Consider the following 21,218-nt stretch of genomic DNA (forward strand, 5'->3'; position numbering starts at 1 on the left):
ATACCACCACAACTCCCGACACGATGGCGTGCATTTCAATACTTGGAGTATGTGTTATACTATCTTATAGTCTGGTGGAATATTGGATATATTTGATAAAAATAGAGTTTACTCAAATTCTGAAAGGCTTTTTAAAGTTTAATTAAAATCTTTTGCAGTTGAGATGAAGTAATGAAATGCTTGTGTTGAGTAGAATTAAAATGGATGATTCCCATCATGATTTCATTACAGTAGGTTCAAAAGCTGCTACAGAACAGCTAATAAAAATAACCAAAAAATGGCATCACCTAAATTGTATATACACATATCTCAAACAAAAAAAAAATCTGATACTGTATATATATATAATAATTTTGTTCATAATGATTTTTCTTGCTTTTTTTTCTACACATTGTTTTCAGAACACTCGGTCCATAGGCATGATTACTAGAAAACTGTACAATCATCTAGGCAAAAACTAAACTTAAATATTAATTAAATTAAATTAAATTATATCATATATAATTTCATACAAAAATGTGCAAAACTGGAACTAAATATTGACCTAAAATGTTTCGTCTAAAAGTCTAAAGCAATCATATTTTACCCATTCTTTCTAAAAAAGAAATTAGAATCTATTCAGCTGGAATGTCACTGTTAATTCACATTCTATGATTACAATTTATACCACAATTTTTATTACTCAACCTGCAATAATTGAATAAAATATGTGTTCTTATTTCACAAACTATATATACATTATTATGCAGTTCATAATTAAATGGCGTATCAATGGAGATATGGGTGTTCTAGGATTCCCTTCTACTTCAGATGACCTACATATTTTTATGAAACAATTTGTTCTCAGCTCAGTAGAATTAGCCATCAAAAATGACAAACATTTCAGATTTTGATACCACCACAACTCCATTTATCCACTCTTATCATTTCTTTTTAAACCCTGTTGTAGTAAAGGCAAGCTTGACACTCCCATAAGAGAAAACTAAACTCAATGAATATTATACACTTTACTACATATGACATTCACAAGCAGTTCAGGAGGGATTCTGTTGATATGAGGTCCAACCTAGCACCTAGCAACCTAGCAACCTAGCATTACTACTTCACATCATATTGATTCGGTGTCAGTCTCACAAGGCCCACTTACTGACTATAACTACTCTACAACACCTTTAACAATTAACTTCATACTTAATGGTGATTGTTGACAGTACAGTACCTTATATTATTTTTGATAATTTACAAAACAGGTGAAAAATCTTTGACATAGTTTTTTTCTTAGCACTGTAATATACAATAATATTATATTCATTTCATTGATAAGCTGGATTAATGGTCAAGTAAAAAACCTCCTCTTTAAGTGAGACTGGCATCCAGTAGGCATTTCTTGTGCAGATAAGAGCATCATCTGTAAGGGTTGTGTAGTGATTCTGAATACTACCAATATGTACAATCATTATAATATATTCAAGGTTTATGCACTATCTACATCAGTCTCCCTCCTTTAAAAATGTTTAAATAATTTCAATCATCAGTCACCTTGTGAATAAAGAAAAATAAAGTACTGTTAGAAAATACAAATCTACAACACAAATGCTGATAAATTACCCCCCAAAAATCTCATAGTTTGTATTACTTGTAAAACCCAACTCTTATATTTAAGGCAAAAAATATTGCAAAAATGGATCATTCCTGTATCAACCATTCAAGTCTAATATTTGTATGTTGTCAGCAACCATCTACCATTCACAATACATCGTTTGATCAACCATCCATCACCTGGCTATTCGTCTGCTGTTCATCATTTATTCCTTTCCCAGTTTATCTTTGCCTGCTTCCTTTTTCTTTGCTAGTCATACATGAATTAGTTTTTCAGCTGTTTGTTCTCTTCTGGCACGAGGACGTCGCTTTGGGCAGCACTTGCGTTTCAAAGCCAAAAGCTACGGTGCAAAAGAAAAAATTATTTTGAGTCAACATATTTCTCTTTGCCTGTACAAAATAAATACATCCCAAGGTCTCGCATCTTGATGGGCTGAGATGCTGATACTCTTTCAGGATGTGTTTTTGATATTATATGACATTCTGAAAATGTATGAGAATTTGTTAGACCATCAGTGGGAGATCCAGGAATTTGAAAAAGAGGGGGCCCAGGGAGGGACTTGGACAGATGGAGGGTCAATGCCACCTCAGCACAACCATGGCTGGAGCTGAGGTAAGAAAATTTACGATTATGTCACCTCGAGATGGCCAGAAATGGCACTCTCAGACTTTGAATCAGCCACTGACCATGCAAGCATGCCATATTAATTAATCTATCCTATCATACTATTATTTCTTACCAAAAATATAAATACCAGAATGCATCACTAAATATAAATATTCACCTGGTTAGAACAAAAGGACATAAATGCAAAGACGACTAAAGCAGACAATGAAAGATGTGTCCAAAACCGAAGCCAATCACGATAACGCCTCCTGCAATGTAAAAGTAAATTTATGGTGATAATATTAGATAGCACAGATGTGCAAAATATTATACTACATTTTTATTCTATTATATAGAATGTATTCCTCATACCACACTATGAAATACCTTGATAAAAAAAAGCATGGAATCCACACACATGCCAACAACACTCCTGCTTTAACATATTCCAAAATAAAATCAGGCCATGAGCTGTCAACAATCATAAATGAATTGCAGGAGAAAATAGAGAATTAAAACTTACCATGTATAAAGTTCATCCATATGGAGGAAGCGGTTCCGGTATTCCTGAGGAAGTTCAAATTGTGAGGGAATGGGGAACAGAGACTCATAGAAGTCTTGTAAAACTGCTTTCACCATCTCTGCATCTTTTAAACTATGGTCAATGTTATCATTCAGACATACAAATTTCCTGGAAATCAGAAATAAAATCTTTAAACATTTGTTGTCCACATAACAGATGATGTAATGTGGTTCATTTTTTACAGAGGTAAGGGGGTAAGGGGTTTTACTTGCAATACAACAAGTGCCTTAAAGTTGTTTTTAACATTATAAATTCATGAATTTTATAAAAACATTGAATTACATTTGAACTTGCCTAATTCCAATCTAAAATGCCATTGAAATATTGTTCAACTTAGATAAAATTCGACTTACAGGGTTGTTAATTAATGGAACACAACAATTTGGCATGTAAAATAAAATCGACTTAGGATTTATTCGACTTAGGCAAGTTTAACTGTACTGCAAAAACAATTTTTATGAGATATTTTCACTTTACTTTGGGTTCTTTCTGACATCATCCAGTTGACCTATGACATGTGATACATTAGTGCGAATCATCTTGAATGCGACTTCATCATCATTTAGAATTTCATGCCTGTAAAAACAAATAAAAAGCAAATCTTTATAATATTTACCAATTACTCATAATTATTTACTCCATGTCACTTCCATGTATATTTCACCAAATTTGCATTGTCTTACCTGTATTTGTTCTTGGCCTTAAATGTTTCGTTCATCCTGGCAACAAGTGGTTTACAGTGTTCTACCAACCCTAGAGTAACTTGAGGCTTAAAGTAATGTGAATGATAATAAATTATCATATAAATAAAAATTAACAATGGCAATACAATTACTAGTTCTAGTATCATAGACAGATTCAGAAAGAAAAACAGAAAACCAGAGACTAACAGTTGATTAGGATACAGTCAATCGCAACTGGTTATTTATCCTGCCACTTGTCTACAAGATAAACCTTGCAATGTTATTCCAAATTCATTCAAATGTTTCAAAAGCTTTAATTGCCATTTTGTGCTAAAAAATTTTCTTGTCCCACAATGGTCCTAGCATGTTTACAATTTACATTTCTAATTTTGATTGCCTAGAATCTTTTTATATCATCATTAAACCATACCATAGTATTAGCTTCATAATATAGTTCCATTTTATCCTCAGGTACAAATCCTTGCAGTTTCTTTGGAATGTGTTTTGAGCAGTTAATTAACTGATGTTCCAATGAGGTCAAGGTTCGTAGGTCCAGCGGCAGGTCAAAAATCCTTGTTGCTAGGGTGCGGATCTCTCGATCAGATAAAATTCTAAGGCAGAAAAAATTGGTCAGTTGATTAAAAAAAAAGTGCTCTAACAATTTGCGAAAATATATGGCATGCCTTGAGCTTTCCGTGTTGATTATAGCTTAAAGGTCCTCATCTTGCATTCCCCACACATATCTCTGTGATGTTATGCCTAGTAAGTAGGTAATGTTTATTCATACTTGTATTGTGTAAGATTCTGATTTTGACTGTAAAGATCTACCAAGAGAGCTATCCATGTTAAGTTCAGTAAAAATCTACCATGGTGTGAGATGGAGTGACTTACCCTGAGCTATCTGTGTCAAATTCAGCGAATATCTCAGAGATGTTAACCTCTTTTGTTTGACTCATCATGAAATACATAAAAGAAAAAGCAAACTGCATATCCTGAGAATGCCGCAGCTGATGAGAAGATGTCGCTTCAAATTCATCTTCAAACCTGAAGGAAAATGATCAATTTAATTAAAAATGAAATGCTACATGATGTTACATGATAAAAATTTAATAATTTTTATATTATTTTTTATTTAAAACATCTTTATACAGGATAACATTTCAGAATGAACTGTTTTTCAAATGGTCCTGTATTTGACCAAATAAAAAACTGATTTAAAGAGATAAATAAAAACATTGAAATATAAGAATAAAAAAAGAACAATCAACTTTCGAAATACAAGAAAAATCACCAATCAAAACAGTAAAATATAGAAAAAGGTCGATATATTAAAAATATATCCTCCCACCTATCATTAAAAAAAAAGCTTTTTATATTGTAACATCGAAATATAAGAATGAAAAATCAACAAGGAATTTTCGAAAGACAAGAAAAATTACTAGTCAAAATAGTAAAATATTGAGTAATGTCAATATATTTTTAAAATATGCTTCCATCAATCACTGAAAGAAATGCTTTTTATATTGTGATGTAAAACTATTTATGTACGTTGATTTTTGAATAGAAAATGGTGTTTTTTTAGAATTTTTATGCGAAATGAATTAAAGAGAAAATGGTAATTATGTTGATAGTTAATGGCGGTTATCATTTTAATTTTATGATTACAGTGATGGTAATGAAGATGATGACAAATAATAAGAATAATAAATCAGCACACAAGAAGAATTCACTTATACACAACACCTAAATATCACATTGTAATACAGCTACAAACAGATAAAATAGCTAAAAATATATGGCTTGGATTGGATTGGATATTCGGTGTAAACACCAAGGATAACCCATTTAAGTCTGAAGAAGACTTATTTCCAATGGGGTCTTTTGGTGGTGATTGGGCAGTACACCGGGAGACAATCCTCTACTCTTTTCCGAAGAGTGTACTGCGTTCTTTAACGTGCACATGGGCCATAAATGCACACGGGACCAACGGCTTAAACGTCTCATCAGAAAGACGGTGTGCTATCGTAACTTGCATTTTAGCCCTCCAGCTGAAATACAACGAGAGCAGCGATGGGAATTGAACCGGGGACCAAGAGATCTCAATGGTTCAGCGCACACACAGTGGCTACTACAATATTGCATTGAAAACAAATGTAAAAATACATTCTAATTGCATCTATGCACAATGATAATGATGATAACAATAATGACATCAATGACTATTCATTTAATATCTACATACTCATCTTGCAACTCATTCATGATGTCAACATCGATCATGTGCGGCATATGAGCTGGTACTTTACGAGCATTGAATCCGAATCGATGGTTGTACAGCTTATTTACGTGACGTAGCGAGTTTCCAAACGTATCAAGGAGGTTCCGACTCCCCAATCCACTTGGCGTTTCCCACTCCTTCTGCTTCTCTATATTCTCCACTCGCTTCAGAGCCAAAATAAAAATGGTTTGGAATGTTAAAATACATTAAAAACAATTTATCCAAATAAGCACAAAAAGTTTAGTCTTCATCGTATAAAAGCCCAAAGACTTCCTGATTACTGAATAATTTCCCTTCCAACTCGGCTATGATTCCAAGCTAGTATATCCCTTTAATTGTCCCAACAATTATATCTTTATGATATCACCATCATCACAGAATATTTTGAATTATTCAGCAACAACATCATCATTATCATAATTGTTGACGGTTACCATTATCATTTAAAAATTTACCTTGATTTCTTTTGCAAATATTTGTGATTTTTCCCATGGTAGAAAGCTTCCTTCCAAATCAAACTGATTTCTTTGTTTGGCTAATTTGTCCAGTTTTGTTTCATCAGCATCAGTACTAAATACATTTTTCAAGGGATCAAACAACTCTGCTGCCAACACCTTTTTCTTTGCAGCAACATCAAGTATATCAGATTTAGCTGATGCTTGCAATATCCTCATCTTAACTAATTTTTGAGAGTGTCCCTGAAGATTTGAATGCATATTTCCTTGCTCTAGGTGAGGTATATTTCTATGTTTGTTTGTCACTGGTTCTATTAGTTCTAATGGTATGGCAGAGACATTTGCATGTGATGCTGAATCAGATAAGCTTTCTTTGAGTTCAATGAATAAATTATCCTCTATACTCCAGGTAGCAGTCTGTTTTACTAAAAGTCTCCTCATTGCAGGAGCATTGTCTTTATTTTTATAGTTCTCTTTTTTCTGCTCAGTATCTTCTTTCAATATATTTTTCAAATAATCATCATATTCAATGTTAACTTTATCTTTCAAAGGCTGAAATTCTTTATGAACATTTTCTTCTTTTATCTTGTTATCAAAATTATTCATCTGAAATGTATCTTGATTCAAAGCAGCCTGGAAATTCAGCTTCTGATTATTGACATCATCATCCCTTTGTGGAATAATTGCATCATCCTTTGCCAGGTTTTTGATCTCCTTTCGTACTAGATCAGCCTTGACCAATTTCTGGGCTGGTGCCTCTACAAAGTTATCTGGTGCTTCTTTTTGTAAATTTTTAATGCCATCTGCTTGATGACCTTGCAATGACTTTTCATGTGAATGCCCACCAACACCATCAAAACTCTTCTGAAGTTTAACTGGAGGTGGTTGGTTTAAGCTTTGGGCTCCTTCATAACGGTCCTTGACCCCACCCATCAACTTCTGTTGTTCAAGCGGATGTTGTGGTTGGTTTAAACCTTTAGCTTTTTGTAAATGGTCACTAAACTCACCCAACATCTTCTGTTGATCAGGTGAAAATTGTTGTAGGTCGAGATCCTGGGCTCCCTGAAACTGGGCCTTGATCCCACCAATCATCTTTTGTTGTTTAAGTGGAAGTTGCTGTTGGTTTAAACTCTTGGTACCTTGAAGTTGGTCTCTAACCCCACCCATCACAATCTGTTGTTGCTGAATTGGGGGTTGTTGTTGGTCTACACCCAGTCCATGAATCTGGTCAGCAGCCTCACCCAACATCTTTTGTTGATGAAGCGGAGGCTGTTGTTGGTTCAAGCCCTGGGCTCCCTTAAACTGTCCATCAATTCCACCAATTTCCTTTTGTGGCTGAGTTAAGTGATGCTTTTGTTGGTTCAAGACATGGGCTCCCTGAAACTGTCCATCAATTTTGCCAATTGCCTTCTGTGGCTGAGCTAAGTGAGGATGTTGTACGTTCAGGCCCTGGGCTCCTTGCAACTGTTCATTAATCCCGCCAATCACCTCCTGTGGCTGAGCTATGTGAGGCTGTTGTTGGTTCAAGACATGGGCTCCCTGAAACTGTCCATCAATTTTGCCAATTGCCTTCTGTTGCTGAGCCAAGTGAAGCTGTTGTTGGTTCAAGCCCTGGGCTCCCTGAAACTGGTCATCAATTCCACTAATTGCCTTCTGTGGCTGAGCTAAGTGAGGCTGTTTTTGGTTCAAGACCTCAGCTCCCTGAAACTGTCCATCAATTGCCTCCTGTGGCTGAGCTAAGTGAGGCTGTTGTTGGTTTAAGTCCTTAGTTTCCTGAAAGTGATCACCAACTGCTCTATTTTGTCCAACATTTCCTAAATCATCTAGCTGGATTTTATCTTGAATATTGTTCTGTAAATCAACTTCATCATTCACAGGAATAAATTGTTTTCTAAAGTGGAATTCTTCTTGATTTTCCTTAGATTTTTGTGAATGTGCATCTTTTTGTTGAAGGTCATTTTTGCCAGTGTTTTTATTTAAATCATGCTGTTTTTTCTCTGTTTTTGATAATGGTGGCTTTTTCAAATCACTTGCTAGGTAATTCTGTATGAGGGCAACCTTTAGTTTGTTGAAACCTTTTTCAGTCAAGTCACCTGAAAATGTACATAAAAAAAGTAAACAAAATTTGGTATAGCATTAAATATTATGTATAATAAATTGTTCTCTATGTTGGGTTATATAGTGTACTGGGGGCAATGCTGGAGGCATTGCACATCTCACCAGGAAGTTCAAGTTATTTTTTTTATTGCTCCAGACCAGCACTGTTGAGATATAGTGTACAGATAACATGTGCTGGAGGCACTTCATCAAGGCATACATTTATGGTTGTGGGTACAATTTCTTTTCCAGGCCTGATGGAGACCATGGTTGTATCCAGTTGCAAAGATTAATACAGTAATATGAGCTTGATTATCATCATTACTATAATATACAATATAGATGCTTAGAAAATGGCAACTGGTGTAATCTCAACTGGTGTACCAAAAATATAAAATCATGTTTTCAGAACTTACTATCATTAAATTGTTTTTCCAGTTTCTCAAGTTTCTGCTTTAAATCAGGAGGAAGATGTCTGTTTCCGAGATCTGGTACAGTCTTCTCTGAAACCTCTTTGATAATTGCATTTGGACCACTATAAAAATTCAAACAATTAGTTCATAACATGATAATTATAATAATAATAATAGTAAAAATAAATGGCAACCAATAACAGAAGTAGTAGGTAAGCACATTTCTTTATTTCTTTATTTCAAAATATCCACAAATCACAGTAGAAAAACTGAAATGCTTGGGATTGACATTTTGCATATAATATAAAAGACTATCATATAAAAAGACAAACAAATTTAACCAGGATGACACAATGATGCAGATTTAGACTTGACAAAACATACAATAGAGTACGTAGCATTTTACTAACATGAGACTTGAGTCAACATCTTCAAATGTAAAAGCAGTGTCTTCCTCTGTCACGTTCACAGAGTTGTTCTTCAGAAGGATCACTGCTCTCTCCTCTACAGGTTTTGTGTTCACTGTCACATTAAAGGTTACCTTGACAAAAGATGAAAACATAAAGAATTATCTGGTGACTGTAAGAAGTAAAAAAAAGAAATGTCTAAAATATTTGTTTTGTTTACACCTAACGTGGGTGATCCTGCAGTGAGGCTAATTACTTTTGGACTCTCAATCATCTATAACTAATCAGTGGAGAGCTGATCAGTTGGGGCCTTTGATGCTTTATACCAAGTTTTCTTTATTTATTTCGGCATTCTTATATGGCACTCTACAAGCTTGGGGAGAATGGAGAGCTGATTGCGGCTATATTAACAAGTATCCATATTAGGCAAAGGGAACGAAGAGTTGACCAACTCTTGATGCTCTATTAAACCAAGTATTTTTATGAGAAGATTTTGAAAAGATTAAACTTTGGAAATTAAATTAAAATTAGGTTGAATGTATAATTGATGTCAGGTTGAGATATTCCATATTAATTTAATTGGCAGAGTAATGTCAACTTGTAGGGATGATTTGTTTTCATTCGCAAAAGTTTGTCTTGATATGCAATACTCACTCTTTTGTAAAAAAAAAAAGGTAAAGGAATCTCAGACAGTGTCAGTACTATTTTACATTATTCTGAAAATTGTTATGGTGACCTCCAGGGGATTTCTATCTCCTTTTTGATGTCTTATGAGTTATTTTACTGGTACTGTGTCAGATTCCATTTCATGAATTGTTGTTCTGGGTTGATCTGGTTGATGGATGGTTTTTTTATTCGATATTTGTTTGTTTTTCTGCTGCATTTTCTCTGTATTTTTGATGCTCTACTTGGAGGTGTTTTTTGAATAAATAAATAAAAATAAATTAAAAAATTACACAGCTTACATTTAATCCAGTTCCATCAGACTTGGTCCCCTCTAAAAAAAATGAAATACTTCGTTCTGTGAAGTTCTTGTATAACAGTAAATGCAGTGTTTTGAATTTTTGTGCAATAGTTCCTGTGCGAACGACTTTATCTTTACCATAGTAGCCATCTGCGATAGTACCGTTACTTCCAAATAAGGTTGTTACATTAAAGTATCCCACCATACTACCTAAAAAAGACAAGATTATCACCACAAAATAAATCAAAGTAGATATTAACATAGAATCTGAGCCATTAGTTTTGTAAATTTAAGTTGGAATTCATTGCAATCGACCTTTCTGGAAGCCCACCCCTTGGGTATTGTTGCTAACCATGGAAACATGTGCATTTGTGGGACGATACATTTTTGTGGACAAGTGCATATTCCTGAACCTGTCCTGCTGTGTTAGGTTATTATATAGAAACACAATAAGTGAAGGTCGAAACCTGAAGCTCTGGGCTCACAGGCCAGAGTGCCCGTCTCTCATTCCGTGGCGTTTGGACCAGACTGTGCAAGGCTGTCGGAGGTTCACCACTCCTCCCGCACTGCAGTCTGTTTTACCTTCCCAGCATATGCCAGTACCCATTTATACACCTGGGTGGAGAGAGACAAACGTGAATAAAGTGTCTTGCCTAAGGACACAAGCGACTTGCACAGCGAGGGTTTTGAACCCCGACCTCAAGGTTGAGAGTCTGAGCTACAACCGTTGCGCCAACTGCTTCTACAAAGGCACAATATCCGAGAAGAATGGCTGACAAAGGGTTCAGGTCCAGCAGAATGCATTGCATAATTAATCAAGAGTTTAATTTTGGTCTCTTAACGAGTACAATAATTTATATATTCTGAGCAGTAGTGATTAAAGGGAATCATTCATTTAATTTAATTTGTCTTTCGATTTGTGGAATCATCCATTAATCTATGTGAATAATCTTAGCCATATCTGTTATGACATCATCCTTATATGAATCGTCACCTAACCAACAAACATGATATAATTTCATTCATACCTCGTGGCATTGTGACCACCTGGCCAGAGTACTTGATTTGAGCCGAGAACAGTCGATGCAGGTTCCTTGATCCACAGTCTCCAGCGTCAAATCCACATTCAGGAATGTTACAAGACTGAAATTTTGGAATATAAACCTACTAAAGCTCTGTACAGATTATCAAATACTCTTTGACAACAAACTGTTGTCTGGCTCTGGATATGGTTGGGTCGGTAGGTTCAACCTAGGTTGTACTTTCACCAAAATGTTGTATACCCATATATAGTCATGATGTGCCTATATATGGTCATGATGTGATGTCACCATGACCATTGGTATGTCACATGCTTTCGTGAAAGAAAGTATAAATCTGGATAGGGCTTGTCAGAAAATAGGACAGTTCAGTGTGAGTGTTTGTGTAGTGCAGTGAACTATTGAGATCCTTTAAGCTAAACTTGTGTTGATTTGCGAATTACGTAGTTGCCAGTCGTGCTCAACTTAAACTATAATTGAGCAACTACACAAGTAAATAAGTAGAACTATTTGCCAAAAGTGTATCATTTCTGACTGTAGGTTATATACAACTATTTTGCCATAATTTTGATGAATAAAGAACAATCTGAACCTGAATCTGAATAATTTGTTAGCGAGAGTGGCACTGGTGGCACGTGCAGTTAAACTAGAGTTGGGTTACTACTGTCACATGACGCATTTCAATTGCTTGTCAGCTGCATTTGACAACAGAAAATAAAATATAGGCAACCGAATGCAACTGAGAGCAATTGGCTATTTTTCACTTTCCTTTGTTCACAAAAGTGCTCATATCATTCCAAATGCCAACTTAAGCTCAGTTTTAAGGGCTATTTCAAATGTGAATTTTTTCAATTTGTCTTCAAGGTGATAAAATTTAACACAATGTACCACGTTGCTATCAATTTACATTAAAATAACAAAGAGCACTAAATGACATGCAAGTCTACCAACTAAGAATCCATACTTGAACTTAATTGAGAATAAATAAACAATTCTGACCTGGTCACAATACTTGTCAGCAATCCAACCATTTGCACAGCCTGTGTTACAGTATACTAAGAATACACAAAGGAATAAAAAAAAAGTAAATCATCAAGTCCAAAAATTAGGATCTAGCTGTGAACGATGGATCTATCTGGCACATGTTACAATAGTGTGAAGTGAATTATATTATTATTATTATTAGATGATTTACAATATGGCACCTTGTGATTTTGACTAAGATTTAGTAATCACAGAATTATATCCAAAAAAAATGGGCCAAAGCTTGACACATTTTATCTTCCTTACCAATATTAGAGACAAAACATATTGTACGTCCAAACAATAAACAGACTAGGAGGTCACAATTTTAATATCTAAATATATAAGTAACGTTTTGATATATTTAAAATCAAACTTTTATTGTCAATAAATGGTTGAGAGACTCAAAAAACATTTGATAGTGCACTTTCTGAGCATCTAGAGATACTAAATTCTAAAATCCATGATGAGGCTGAGGTTGGTTTGGTCCGTTTTGTCTACCAAATCAATGAAGCTTTCAACACTGTATCATAACTTATGTACAAATTAAAGTCTATTTATTTTTGGCTACTTACTTTGCTCCAAAGCAGTTCCACCAGCACCACCATAATATCCCCCAGCACTAGCATGGACTCCTACAGCAAAGCAAAATCCATTTAAGATTGTGATCAAACATCAACACAATAACTATCATTCTTTTATACTTAGTCGAATCTTCTACAATAAGTTGACTCATTTGCTTGATACATTAGGATTTACTTTTTATTATTTGTAATATTAATAATTACACAATTCAGAGAGCTCTGTTGAAATTTCTAATAACACTAACACTTTACCTTTGCAGTCTCCACCATCCCAGTCACATTCTGAATTATTGCAACTTTTGTCACAGTAATTATCCCTGATCCAAGAGGATGGGCACCCCTCTGCACAATTTGGAACAGGCCAAGTCAAGTAAACCTAAGATAAATCATTTTAGGCAAAGTATAAAATCTAATGTGATAGCAAGCAATGATAATGATAATATCTATCAATAAATAAAATTCAAAAAGTATAAAGTAGAAGAGAATTAAAGCCACTCTTTACAAACTTGTTGTCTACAAAAATGTCTATTGTTACATTTTGCTGATTGATTTTATTGTTTAATATACTTTTTTCAGTTGATAGACTGTAAATACACACTACATCAAGTCATAGCACACTGCACTAACTCTACACTGACCTTTTGACCTCTTGAATGTGTGTAGAAATCATCCGGCCAGACGTCATTTCCAAACATGACATCATCATTGAGGTAAATAAACTTCTTAGACAGGCCAGGGATCTGATGTAAGTGGCTTTCAATAGCAGGGGAACTAAAGGATGGCAGATGAGAATGGTTTTGAAACAATTCCTGTAGTAAACCATAAAAAGGAAAACAAATACTATTTAGAACAAAAAGCTACAGATATCAACTTTGAAAACCTTTTTGCAAAATAATATTTAAAACCCATTTTTCATGATACAACTTAAAACATTGTTTTAGGATTGCTAGCAAACAGCAAATACGGGACTTTTCAGCTGTCAAATTGTTGACAGATATATAAATTCTAGACCTTCTGTCAATTGGATACAATAATGTAAACCGTGAAAATGATTATACAGATCGTTCAAACACAAACCTTGTGTGTTACAATTGTAACACGGGGGTTGTCTAAGTTCAGCCAAGATGGAATTTGACCGTTGGTGATGATGTATATATGCCGTACCCACGGGGTGTATCGTTCCACTGATCTGAGGGAGTATCGCAGCTCTTCATTGTCCTCGAATCTACTTGCTGACACATCCTCTTTATTATGGGTCTCCTCCTACATAATAAAACAACATGTAATTAAGCATTGAGAAAATGAACATGCTGAACCTTATCTATTTGAATTGTTATTTTCTTTCTTTCTCTCTTTCTTTATTCAATTTCTATAATTTACAAAATAAAAAAAAATTTAAAAAAATAGAGTTGCTAAATTAATTGACATGTTAGGCAGTGTGGAACCAGCAAATTATTATACATAATATTTACATATCTTAGTGTAGTTGTTTTTTTTGTTTTTTTTTACTTTTAAAATTTACACAAAAATTTCATCTATCCCACTATTGATAAAGGATGTAAAATGGGTAGAGCGAATAAACAAGTAGATGAACGAATAAACAAGTAGATGAATATATGAACTTATCTACTGGTAAATAGATTGATGAGCAGATGGAATTATGAAAGATGATTATAAGCCTGAATGATTATAATGATTATGAAATGCCTACAAACCTCCTCAATGTTCCATATAAGGTTCACAGCAACAATTTTCATATCATTTGCGTTGTCAGCAGTATGTTCACTCTACGGAAAAAATCAACATAAGATAATTATGAAACATATTTAATGCAACTATGTTAATATATATGCTTAAAATTTTCAATATCAACCATGTATTTAATGGGGGACTAGAACACATACACCCCTCTCTAACAAGTAACTATTACTATTTGGCAAATAAATATGTGTGCTCTGCACTACAGTGCACATATATTCCACTCTAAAGGCCAACTCTGACAGCGTCATAAGGCATAGCCCGACGCAATTTATTGTCCGGGACAGTTTTTAAGTCATCGTGAGAATATTAAATATGTTTTATATACGACACAAATGTCCCCAGCCTGTTTAACTCACACAGACCTGACGCAGCAACAAATCGTGTCAGGTTGCGTCGTACAACACTGTTTGAGTTGGCCCTTAGTCTAAGCTACATTTAGACTAGAGACACACGCCAGGTACGACTCTTCTTAGACTTTATGAAAGCCGACTTTAGAAATTTAGTATATATATAGTACTGTAAATTGAATTTTGACATAATTGTAGAATGATGTCAAATAAATGGCATTTGTGTTGCAAAGACAAAATAAACTGTAGTGTACAAAATTAATATTCATACAACTAATAACTGAAATGATTTATGGTTAGTATGGTAATTAATCACAAGAGAATCACAAATTTACTAATTGTAAAAACCATTTTAACGGACCTGGGAAAGGATAGATTTGAAAGCTTCTTCATCAGGAACCGTTATCAAGGCCAAACCCTCTGCCGTGTGGAGTTCAACCTGTCAGGAAAGAAACATTTTTGAAAATGTGAATATATAATCAACAAAATAAACAGATCATAATAAATATATTTAATAAAAATATTTTCAAAAAGAAAGGTTTTATTTTACTAAGTAGTAGAATGTTATGTCTTGAATCAAGTAATAAGGTCCTGGGCCCCAAAATACCTATAAATACCAGATTGTTTTTAAGACTAAAATATAATTGCATCCCCTAAATCTAAGCAAGTACTTAACAGACAACATTTGATCATGTTCGATTTTATCAGAATCTGCTGGTCTTTTAATTTTAGGCAACAATATCAGCAACATATGTCCATCTTAGTGTCGGCCAATCAGCATCAAGCTATACTGAAAGGTCATGTGACTGGTACTGGTATGGGCATTTATAATGTGCCTCTTCCTTGCAGTTATAAAGCACAGTTCTTTTCCCTGGTCATTGAGTCCACATGCTAAGTGTTGCTGCTGGTAATCAGCACAGGAGCAGGCAACCCCACCAGGTACCCATTTATACTCCTGGGTGGACAGAAACAATGCAGATAAAGTGTCTTGCTCAAGGACACAAGCAAAATGCAAGAGGGATTGAAATCCCAACCTCGAGGTTCGGAAACCAAACGGATCCCGCTGCACATACAATAGGCTATCATCACTCCTGGAGATGAGTATAGCAATCTATTCAAAATGTTACATATTCTCAAAACTTACCAGTTCTTTTCAGAACTACCCAAGTGGTTTACTGCAAATGTTTCAAACGATGGGAATGTAATGTTTGTATTTTTACCTCAGTGATCTTCTCTCTTAAGTTGTCCTCAGTGACAATGTTTCTAACTTGCACCTGAGTTGTGTTCTTGCCAACACCAGTCACCATTAGTCTGTCTTTCAGCAACATTGTGCTGTCACCGGTCAACTCACTAGTCTACCAATCAAAAAGTAATAATAGAATGTATATTTTTTAGTATCTTGTAAGACATTATTAGTATTTATTTTCCAATTCAATGACTTTGATACAGAAAATAGTCATCATTTTTTGTTCCATTTAATAAGCTGTGATCTAATGATAAGCTGTGATCTCGAAAAATTGAACTATACAAAAAGTTTTTCTCTTAGTCACCATATACAGTAGTTAAATGTCATTATATAAACAATTTCAAGTGGTGGATTTCTGCAAAGCCATAGAATTATCAGATAAAAATTGTTATATGTTATGATTGATAGTGATACTTTTTTTCTAGCAGCGATAATACTGAAAGAGAAGCACTAGGTTTGGATGATTGGTGGGTTATTCTGTGTGCACTAACTCATTACTTATTATATATATTTAATAACCTAGGTCATACTCATACATACATGTTTGTAAATCATAGCATGGTTTGAGGTTTTGAATTTGTATGCTGTAAACACTTGGTAATTAAAGATAACTTGAAGATTTCACCTTTATCTGACCTTACGGTATAACTTTACATGAACAGGTCATACCTTAATAATCCCTAATATTGAGATATGAATAAAATTACAATTTTTAAAAATCTTTCAATACTTACAATATAGACTCTGTAGAAAGTGAGATTTTTACCCCCCATAGTCAGAAACTTTGTATCTTTCAATATACTATCAACTACAAAAAGAATGAAAACAAAACAAAAGATTACAATAAAACATTCTCATTAATTGGGAATAAATCGATGCAAGACTTTTAGGCAAGACCTTTTAATACCTTCTTTAGCGAACCTGCCAACTGCAAATATTGATGATTTTGAATACAAATAACATTTTATTTTTGGCCAAGTGGAAAAAAGTGGCAAAAGAGTGGAAATTTCAGAAAAAATAAAGTTTTTAAAATTTTTATTATGCCCTCTGCTGCCTTGAAATCTCCAAAGAAAAGACATGTATATCACTTCCTAACTATATAAATTTGAAGCATTTAACCATACTATTTTACATTCACCAATAAAATTTTAATTTAATTTTCTCCTCTGTCTGGATGTTTTTGGCAAATCAATTTGCTAAGTAAGAAAACAAAATTTCATTTTTATTTTTATTCTGCCTCCTCCGATGATCTTTAAACAGATAAGTATGTGAAACAACGAATAAAATAAGTCTTGCCTTAAAACAAGTTTAAATTACTCCTATTAAGTAATAAAAAGTGAATTTCATTAATATTTATCAGTCAAATAAATCAATGCAAAAATACATGAAAAGAGTGGAAGTTATCATTTACTTTATGTTAACAAGAAAAGGATTATAAAGAAATATTCTCAAACCCCAAAATAAATGGATGAAATTACAAAAAAATAACATACTTATAGAGAGTCAGCAGCAGATTTCAAGACTTACCTTCTTCTTGGTTAGAAAACTCTGCCAAAGTGTATGTTGGCCCGCCATCTTTAGTTACAGTCTTATTGAATAATTGTGTTATTTTTGAAAATGTTGGATTATAGAGTGATAGCTGGTCACTGGTTACTGCTAAAGGAAGAACCTTACTGAATATTAACATTTTAGCAGGAATACAGTTTTTCTTTTTACAATGTATATACCTGAAAAAAAACAAAAAAAAAACATATATCTAAAGTCAAGGAGTAAAAGTTAATATGTAATCTCAATTGTTATTAATATTAGGCAAGACTTTTTTATGCCTTGTTTAGTGAACCCACCGCCCACCAATAATGATGATTTCAAATAAAAATAACATTTTATTTTTGGCCAATTAGCACACCCGCTGCCAAAAAAAAATTGAAAATTCAGAAAAAAATAAAACTTTTTCTTTATTTTCGTTACGCCCACTGCTGCCTTGAAATCTCCAAAAAAAAAAATATATGTAATTTCTCCCTAAATATATAAATTTAAAGCATATAACCACCCCATTACTACACTGTTTACATTTAGCAATAACATTTTATTTTTATTTTCTCCTCCATCTGCATGTTTTTTTACAAATCTATTTGCTAAATAAGAAAATAAAATTATATTTTTATTTTTTTCCGCCCTCCTCTGACGATCTTTAAAAAAATAAGTTTGCAAAACAAAGTATAAAATAAGTCTCGCCTTATAATATTTATTTTAATCTAAGCACTAATATATATGAACAGCATCAACTACCACTTTACAATTTTAATATTAATTAATTTACAATCATTTCTTTGTTTTCTGTTGCACCTCAAAAAGGTACCTGGGACTTCTAAAAAAACCAATACTTCTATGCCAAACGTCCCACACAGATTGGATTGGATTTATTCGGTGTCAATACCAACGATAGCCCACGAAAGTCTAGAAGAAGACATATTTAAAAGTGGGGTCCTTCTGGAGGTGGTTGGGCAGTACTGTACACCGGGAGACAATCCCCTACTCTTTTCCAAAGAGTGTACTGCATTCTTTAACATGCACATGGGCCATAAATGCGCACAGGATCAATGGCTTAAACGTCTCATCTGGAAGACTGTGCGCTATTGTAACTTGTATTTCTGCCCTCCAGCTGAAACACAAGGAGAGGCAGCGATGGGAATTGAACAGGAGACCTAGAGATCTCCACGGTTCAGCGCACACACAGTGGCTACCACCAGTTTAGCCGACTGAGCTAAGCTGCACTCACACATCAAAATTACAAAGAACAAAGGCAATACAAGGACAAAATCCCAAAAATATACAATGCAATAAAGACTAAAATATTAAAATTGACCATAAATATAAGCATTGAATCTATAAAAAGTGTGAAGAGAGCAAGTAATGGCAATATTCTTAACTCTATTTAGAAGTGATGAGCAAATCACAGGAAAATGATTAAATATTGTATGTTGTAGGTCAAATGATAGGGCACATGGGTGGATGAAAATAAGAGATTCAATGTGATGAGAGTTAATGCACTACAGATGTTATGCTTGTACTGTATAAGTATCTAACACAAATGAGGTTAAAATAATTTCAATTGGTTTTTGTAAATAAAGTTTTCTTAAAACCAATAATAATATGAAGTAAGCAAATTTTAATGTCTGACATAAACATAATGTAAACTTTCATCCTGTGGTCATGTCAAATAATCAATATGACAATAGGTTTCATTTCAGATTAATAAAGTGTGTTTTAATATCCTAAATATGCTAATTTATACTGTGTTAATAAAGACAGGTGAGGTGGTTTCATTTTTAAATGCTTAAAATAAATAATGTATCAATTGAACATGCATAAACGTGCAAGCAAATATTGTTATTCCAGCATGTATTGTAATTAACAAGAGCAGCAAATACTACATGGCATATAACAATGTGAACAGTGAGATGCTGTAAATTGAATGAAGTGTTACCACTTATTACATTTTTTCACTTCCCATTCCAAGAAAGTATCAATGTCAAGTACACGATGGACCCTGGGATTCTCATGAGAGACTAACAATTGATACACAAGACATAAAATGTTACATGCATCCCGTGCTAGATTAAAATCTCTTCTATGAATTTGTGTGACAGTACATCTGTGAAAATCAGCATTATGTCCTGTGTAATAATATCCATTTAAAAAACCGTCATCGCAGAGGACAGTAAACACTCCAAATATACTCAAATATACTTACTGTAGCAGTGATCTGTGAGCAACTGCAGGGCTTATCTTTCATTGTGGTGTTTCATGTGTCTTTATTGTCTGCATATTAATTGTACCGACTTTTAGCATAATTTAAATTCACAAACAAAAACCTAAACTTACTTTGTTCCATTCTTTGATAATACACCATTGCTATACAAAAAATAATTAGAAAAGTTAATAGTTAAAGTTTCTTGTTATAGATAATTACAAAGACATAATTAAGACATTAAAATTTATTGGCTGAAGACTATTAGTCACCAAGAATTGTATGCTTTTACAAATCAAAGTACATTAACAAATATGATAAATAAATCGTGATAGAGCATGCTCAGACACATTTTGAAAAAATTCTCCTGCTTTCACTGCAATGGTTTTTGCACTCGGGGAGCAAACAAATTTGAAGCCCGCCTTAGTAGGCCGCAAACCAATTATCTATATTACCATATTAAATTTTGAAGTATTTTAACTGTTTTTTAATAGGACTCCTGACCCTGACCTTCTGGGCTTAGATGAAATTGAATAGGTATTACCCTTTTTAAATATTATGATTTAAATTTTTAAAAAATATATTTTAAATAAAAACATACTTTGTTGAATTAATAGCATGTGCTATATGCTGTGCCTTAACTCGATTTAAATCTTCTATAAGTCTTGGGTCAGATCCATTTACCCATGTATAAACTATATCAATAGGAATCGGCAAACACATCCTACAGTAGATAGAAAACAAAGTCAATTTCATATTATATATCATAAGCTAATTACTATGACCTCTGAACCCTGACAATTTACAACCAAAATCAATGTTTGAGGCTTGGAGAGTGAATGTCCACACTATCTAATTCTATGTGACAAAAAATGTGATAACCAAAAGGTCCACTGATTAATCTCATATAAGAAAGTATAATACATACTCCAAGTATTGAAATACACGCCATCGTGTTTGGATTCAATATTTCGACATTAATTATGTCATCATCAGGAATGAAAAAATTATCCATATTAGCAAACTTATATGCACTAGTACCAAAAGTGTTTAACCAATCAAAACATTACCACTAGTAGGTGACAAAGGCTATGTTCACACACACGGCGTAAGACTGGCGTAGCTTACGCCAGGCGTAAGCTAATTCACGGATTAAAATTCCAAAGTGTTCACACAAACGGCGTTCGCTATATTAACGCTGGCGTTAAACTAGTAGTAATATAGGCCTATGGGGGAATAGCTTTAAGTTTTGAATAATGTACGGGTTCTTAACTGTAGTAAAATTAACAGTGTGTCAGTAAAACTTTTAAATCTGTGAATTGTTCGAAGTGAACTTAATGATTATTGTATTTTAAATGAACAATTTTACTTTGATTTTTC

The 21,218-nt window shown here is 33.7% G+C and overlaps 1 protein-coding gene across 2 annotated transcripts in view; it reads right to left on the minus strand.

Annotated features, from left to right (window-relative positions):
- Positions 1-1,083: 1,083 nt before the first annotated feature.
- LOC117107639 (N-acetylglucosamine-1-phosphotransferase subunits alpha/beta-like) overlaps positions 1,084-21,218 on the minus strand; it is a 26,027-nt gene continuing 5,892 nt past the window's right edge. The window contains exons 3-28 of one of the 2 annotated variants that reach the window (XM_033249348.1): positions 20,440-20,562; positions 19,973-20,002; positions 17,615-17,814; positions 16,822-16,895; positions 16,062-16,196; positions 15,203-15,280; positions 14,449-14,520; positions 13,811-13,996; positions 13,372-13,542; positions 12,986-13,109; positions 12,725-12,784; positions 12,126-12,181; positions 11,115-11,229; positions 10,088-10,296; positions 9,126-9,256; positions 8,719-8,837; positions 7,280-8,298; positions 6,206-7,108; positions 5,715-5,914; positions 4,364-4,516; positions 3,903-4,083; positions 3,473-3,558; positions 3,267-3,365; positions 2,730-2,897; positions 2,385-2,475; positions 1,084-1,940 (exon numbers count right to left, since the gene is read on the minus strand). In XM_033249348.1, coding sequence (XP_033105239.1) covers positions 1,854-1,940; positions 2,385-2,475; positions 2,730-2,897; positions 3,267-3,365; positions 3,473-3,558; positions 3,903-4,083; positions 4,364-4,516; positions 5,715-5,914; positions 6,206-7,108; positions 7,280-8,298; positions 8,719-8,837; positions 9,126-9,256; positions 10,088-10,296; positions 11,115-11,229; positions 12,126-12,181; positions 12,725-12,784; positions 12,986-13,109; positions 13,372-13,542; positions 13,811-13,996; positions 14,449-14,520; positions 15,203-15,280; positions 16,062-16,196; positions 16,822-16,895; positions 17,615-17,814; positions 19,973-20,002; positions 20,440-20,562 — 4,870 coding nt within the window. In that variant the 3' untranslated portion in view covers positions 1,084-1,853. Of the gene's footprint in view, positions 1,941-2,384; positions 2,476-2,729; positions 2,898-3,266; positions 3,366-3,472; positions 3,559-3,902; positions 4,084-4,363; positions 4,517-5,714; positions 5,915-6,205; positions 8,299-8,718; positions 8,838-9,125; positions 9,257-10,087; positions 10,297-11,114; positions 11,230-12,125; positions 12,182-12,724; positions 12,785-12,985; positions 13,110-13,371; positions 13,543-13,810; positions 13,997-14,448; positions 14,521-15,202; positions 15,281-16,061; positions 16,197-16,821; positions 16,896-17,614; positions 17,815-19,972; positions 20,003-20,439; positions 20,563-21,218 lie in introns of both variants that reach the window. The other variant, XM_033249347.1, reaches the window with a different exon arrangement.

This window comes from Anneissia japonica, unplaced genomic scaffold (genome assembly GCF_011630105.1).
Source record: "Anneissia japonica isolate Jap-2015-1 unplaced genomic scaffold, ASM1163010v1 scaffold5330_len1712360_cov203, whole genome shotgun sequence".
Taxonomy (NCBI): Eukaryota; Metazoa; Echinodermata; class Crinoidea; order Comatulida; family Comatulidae; genus Anneissia; species Anneissia japonica.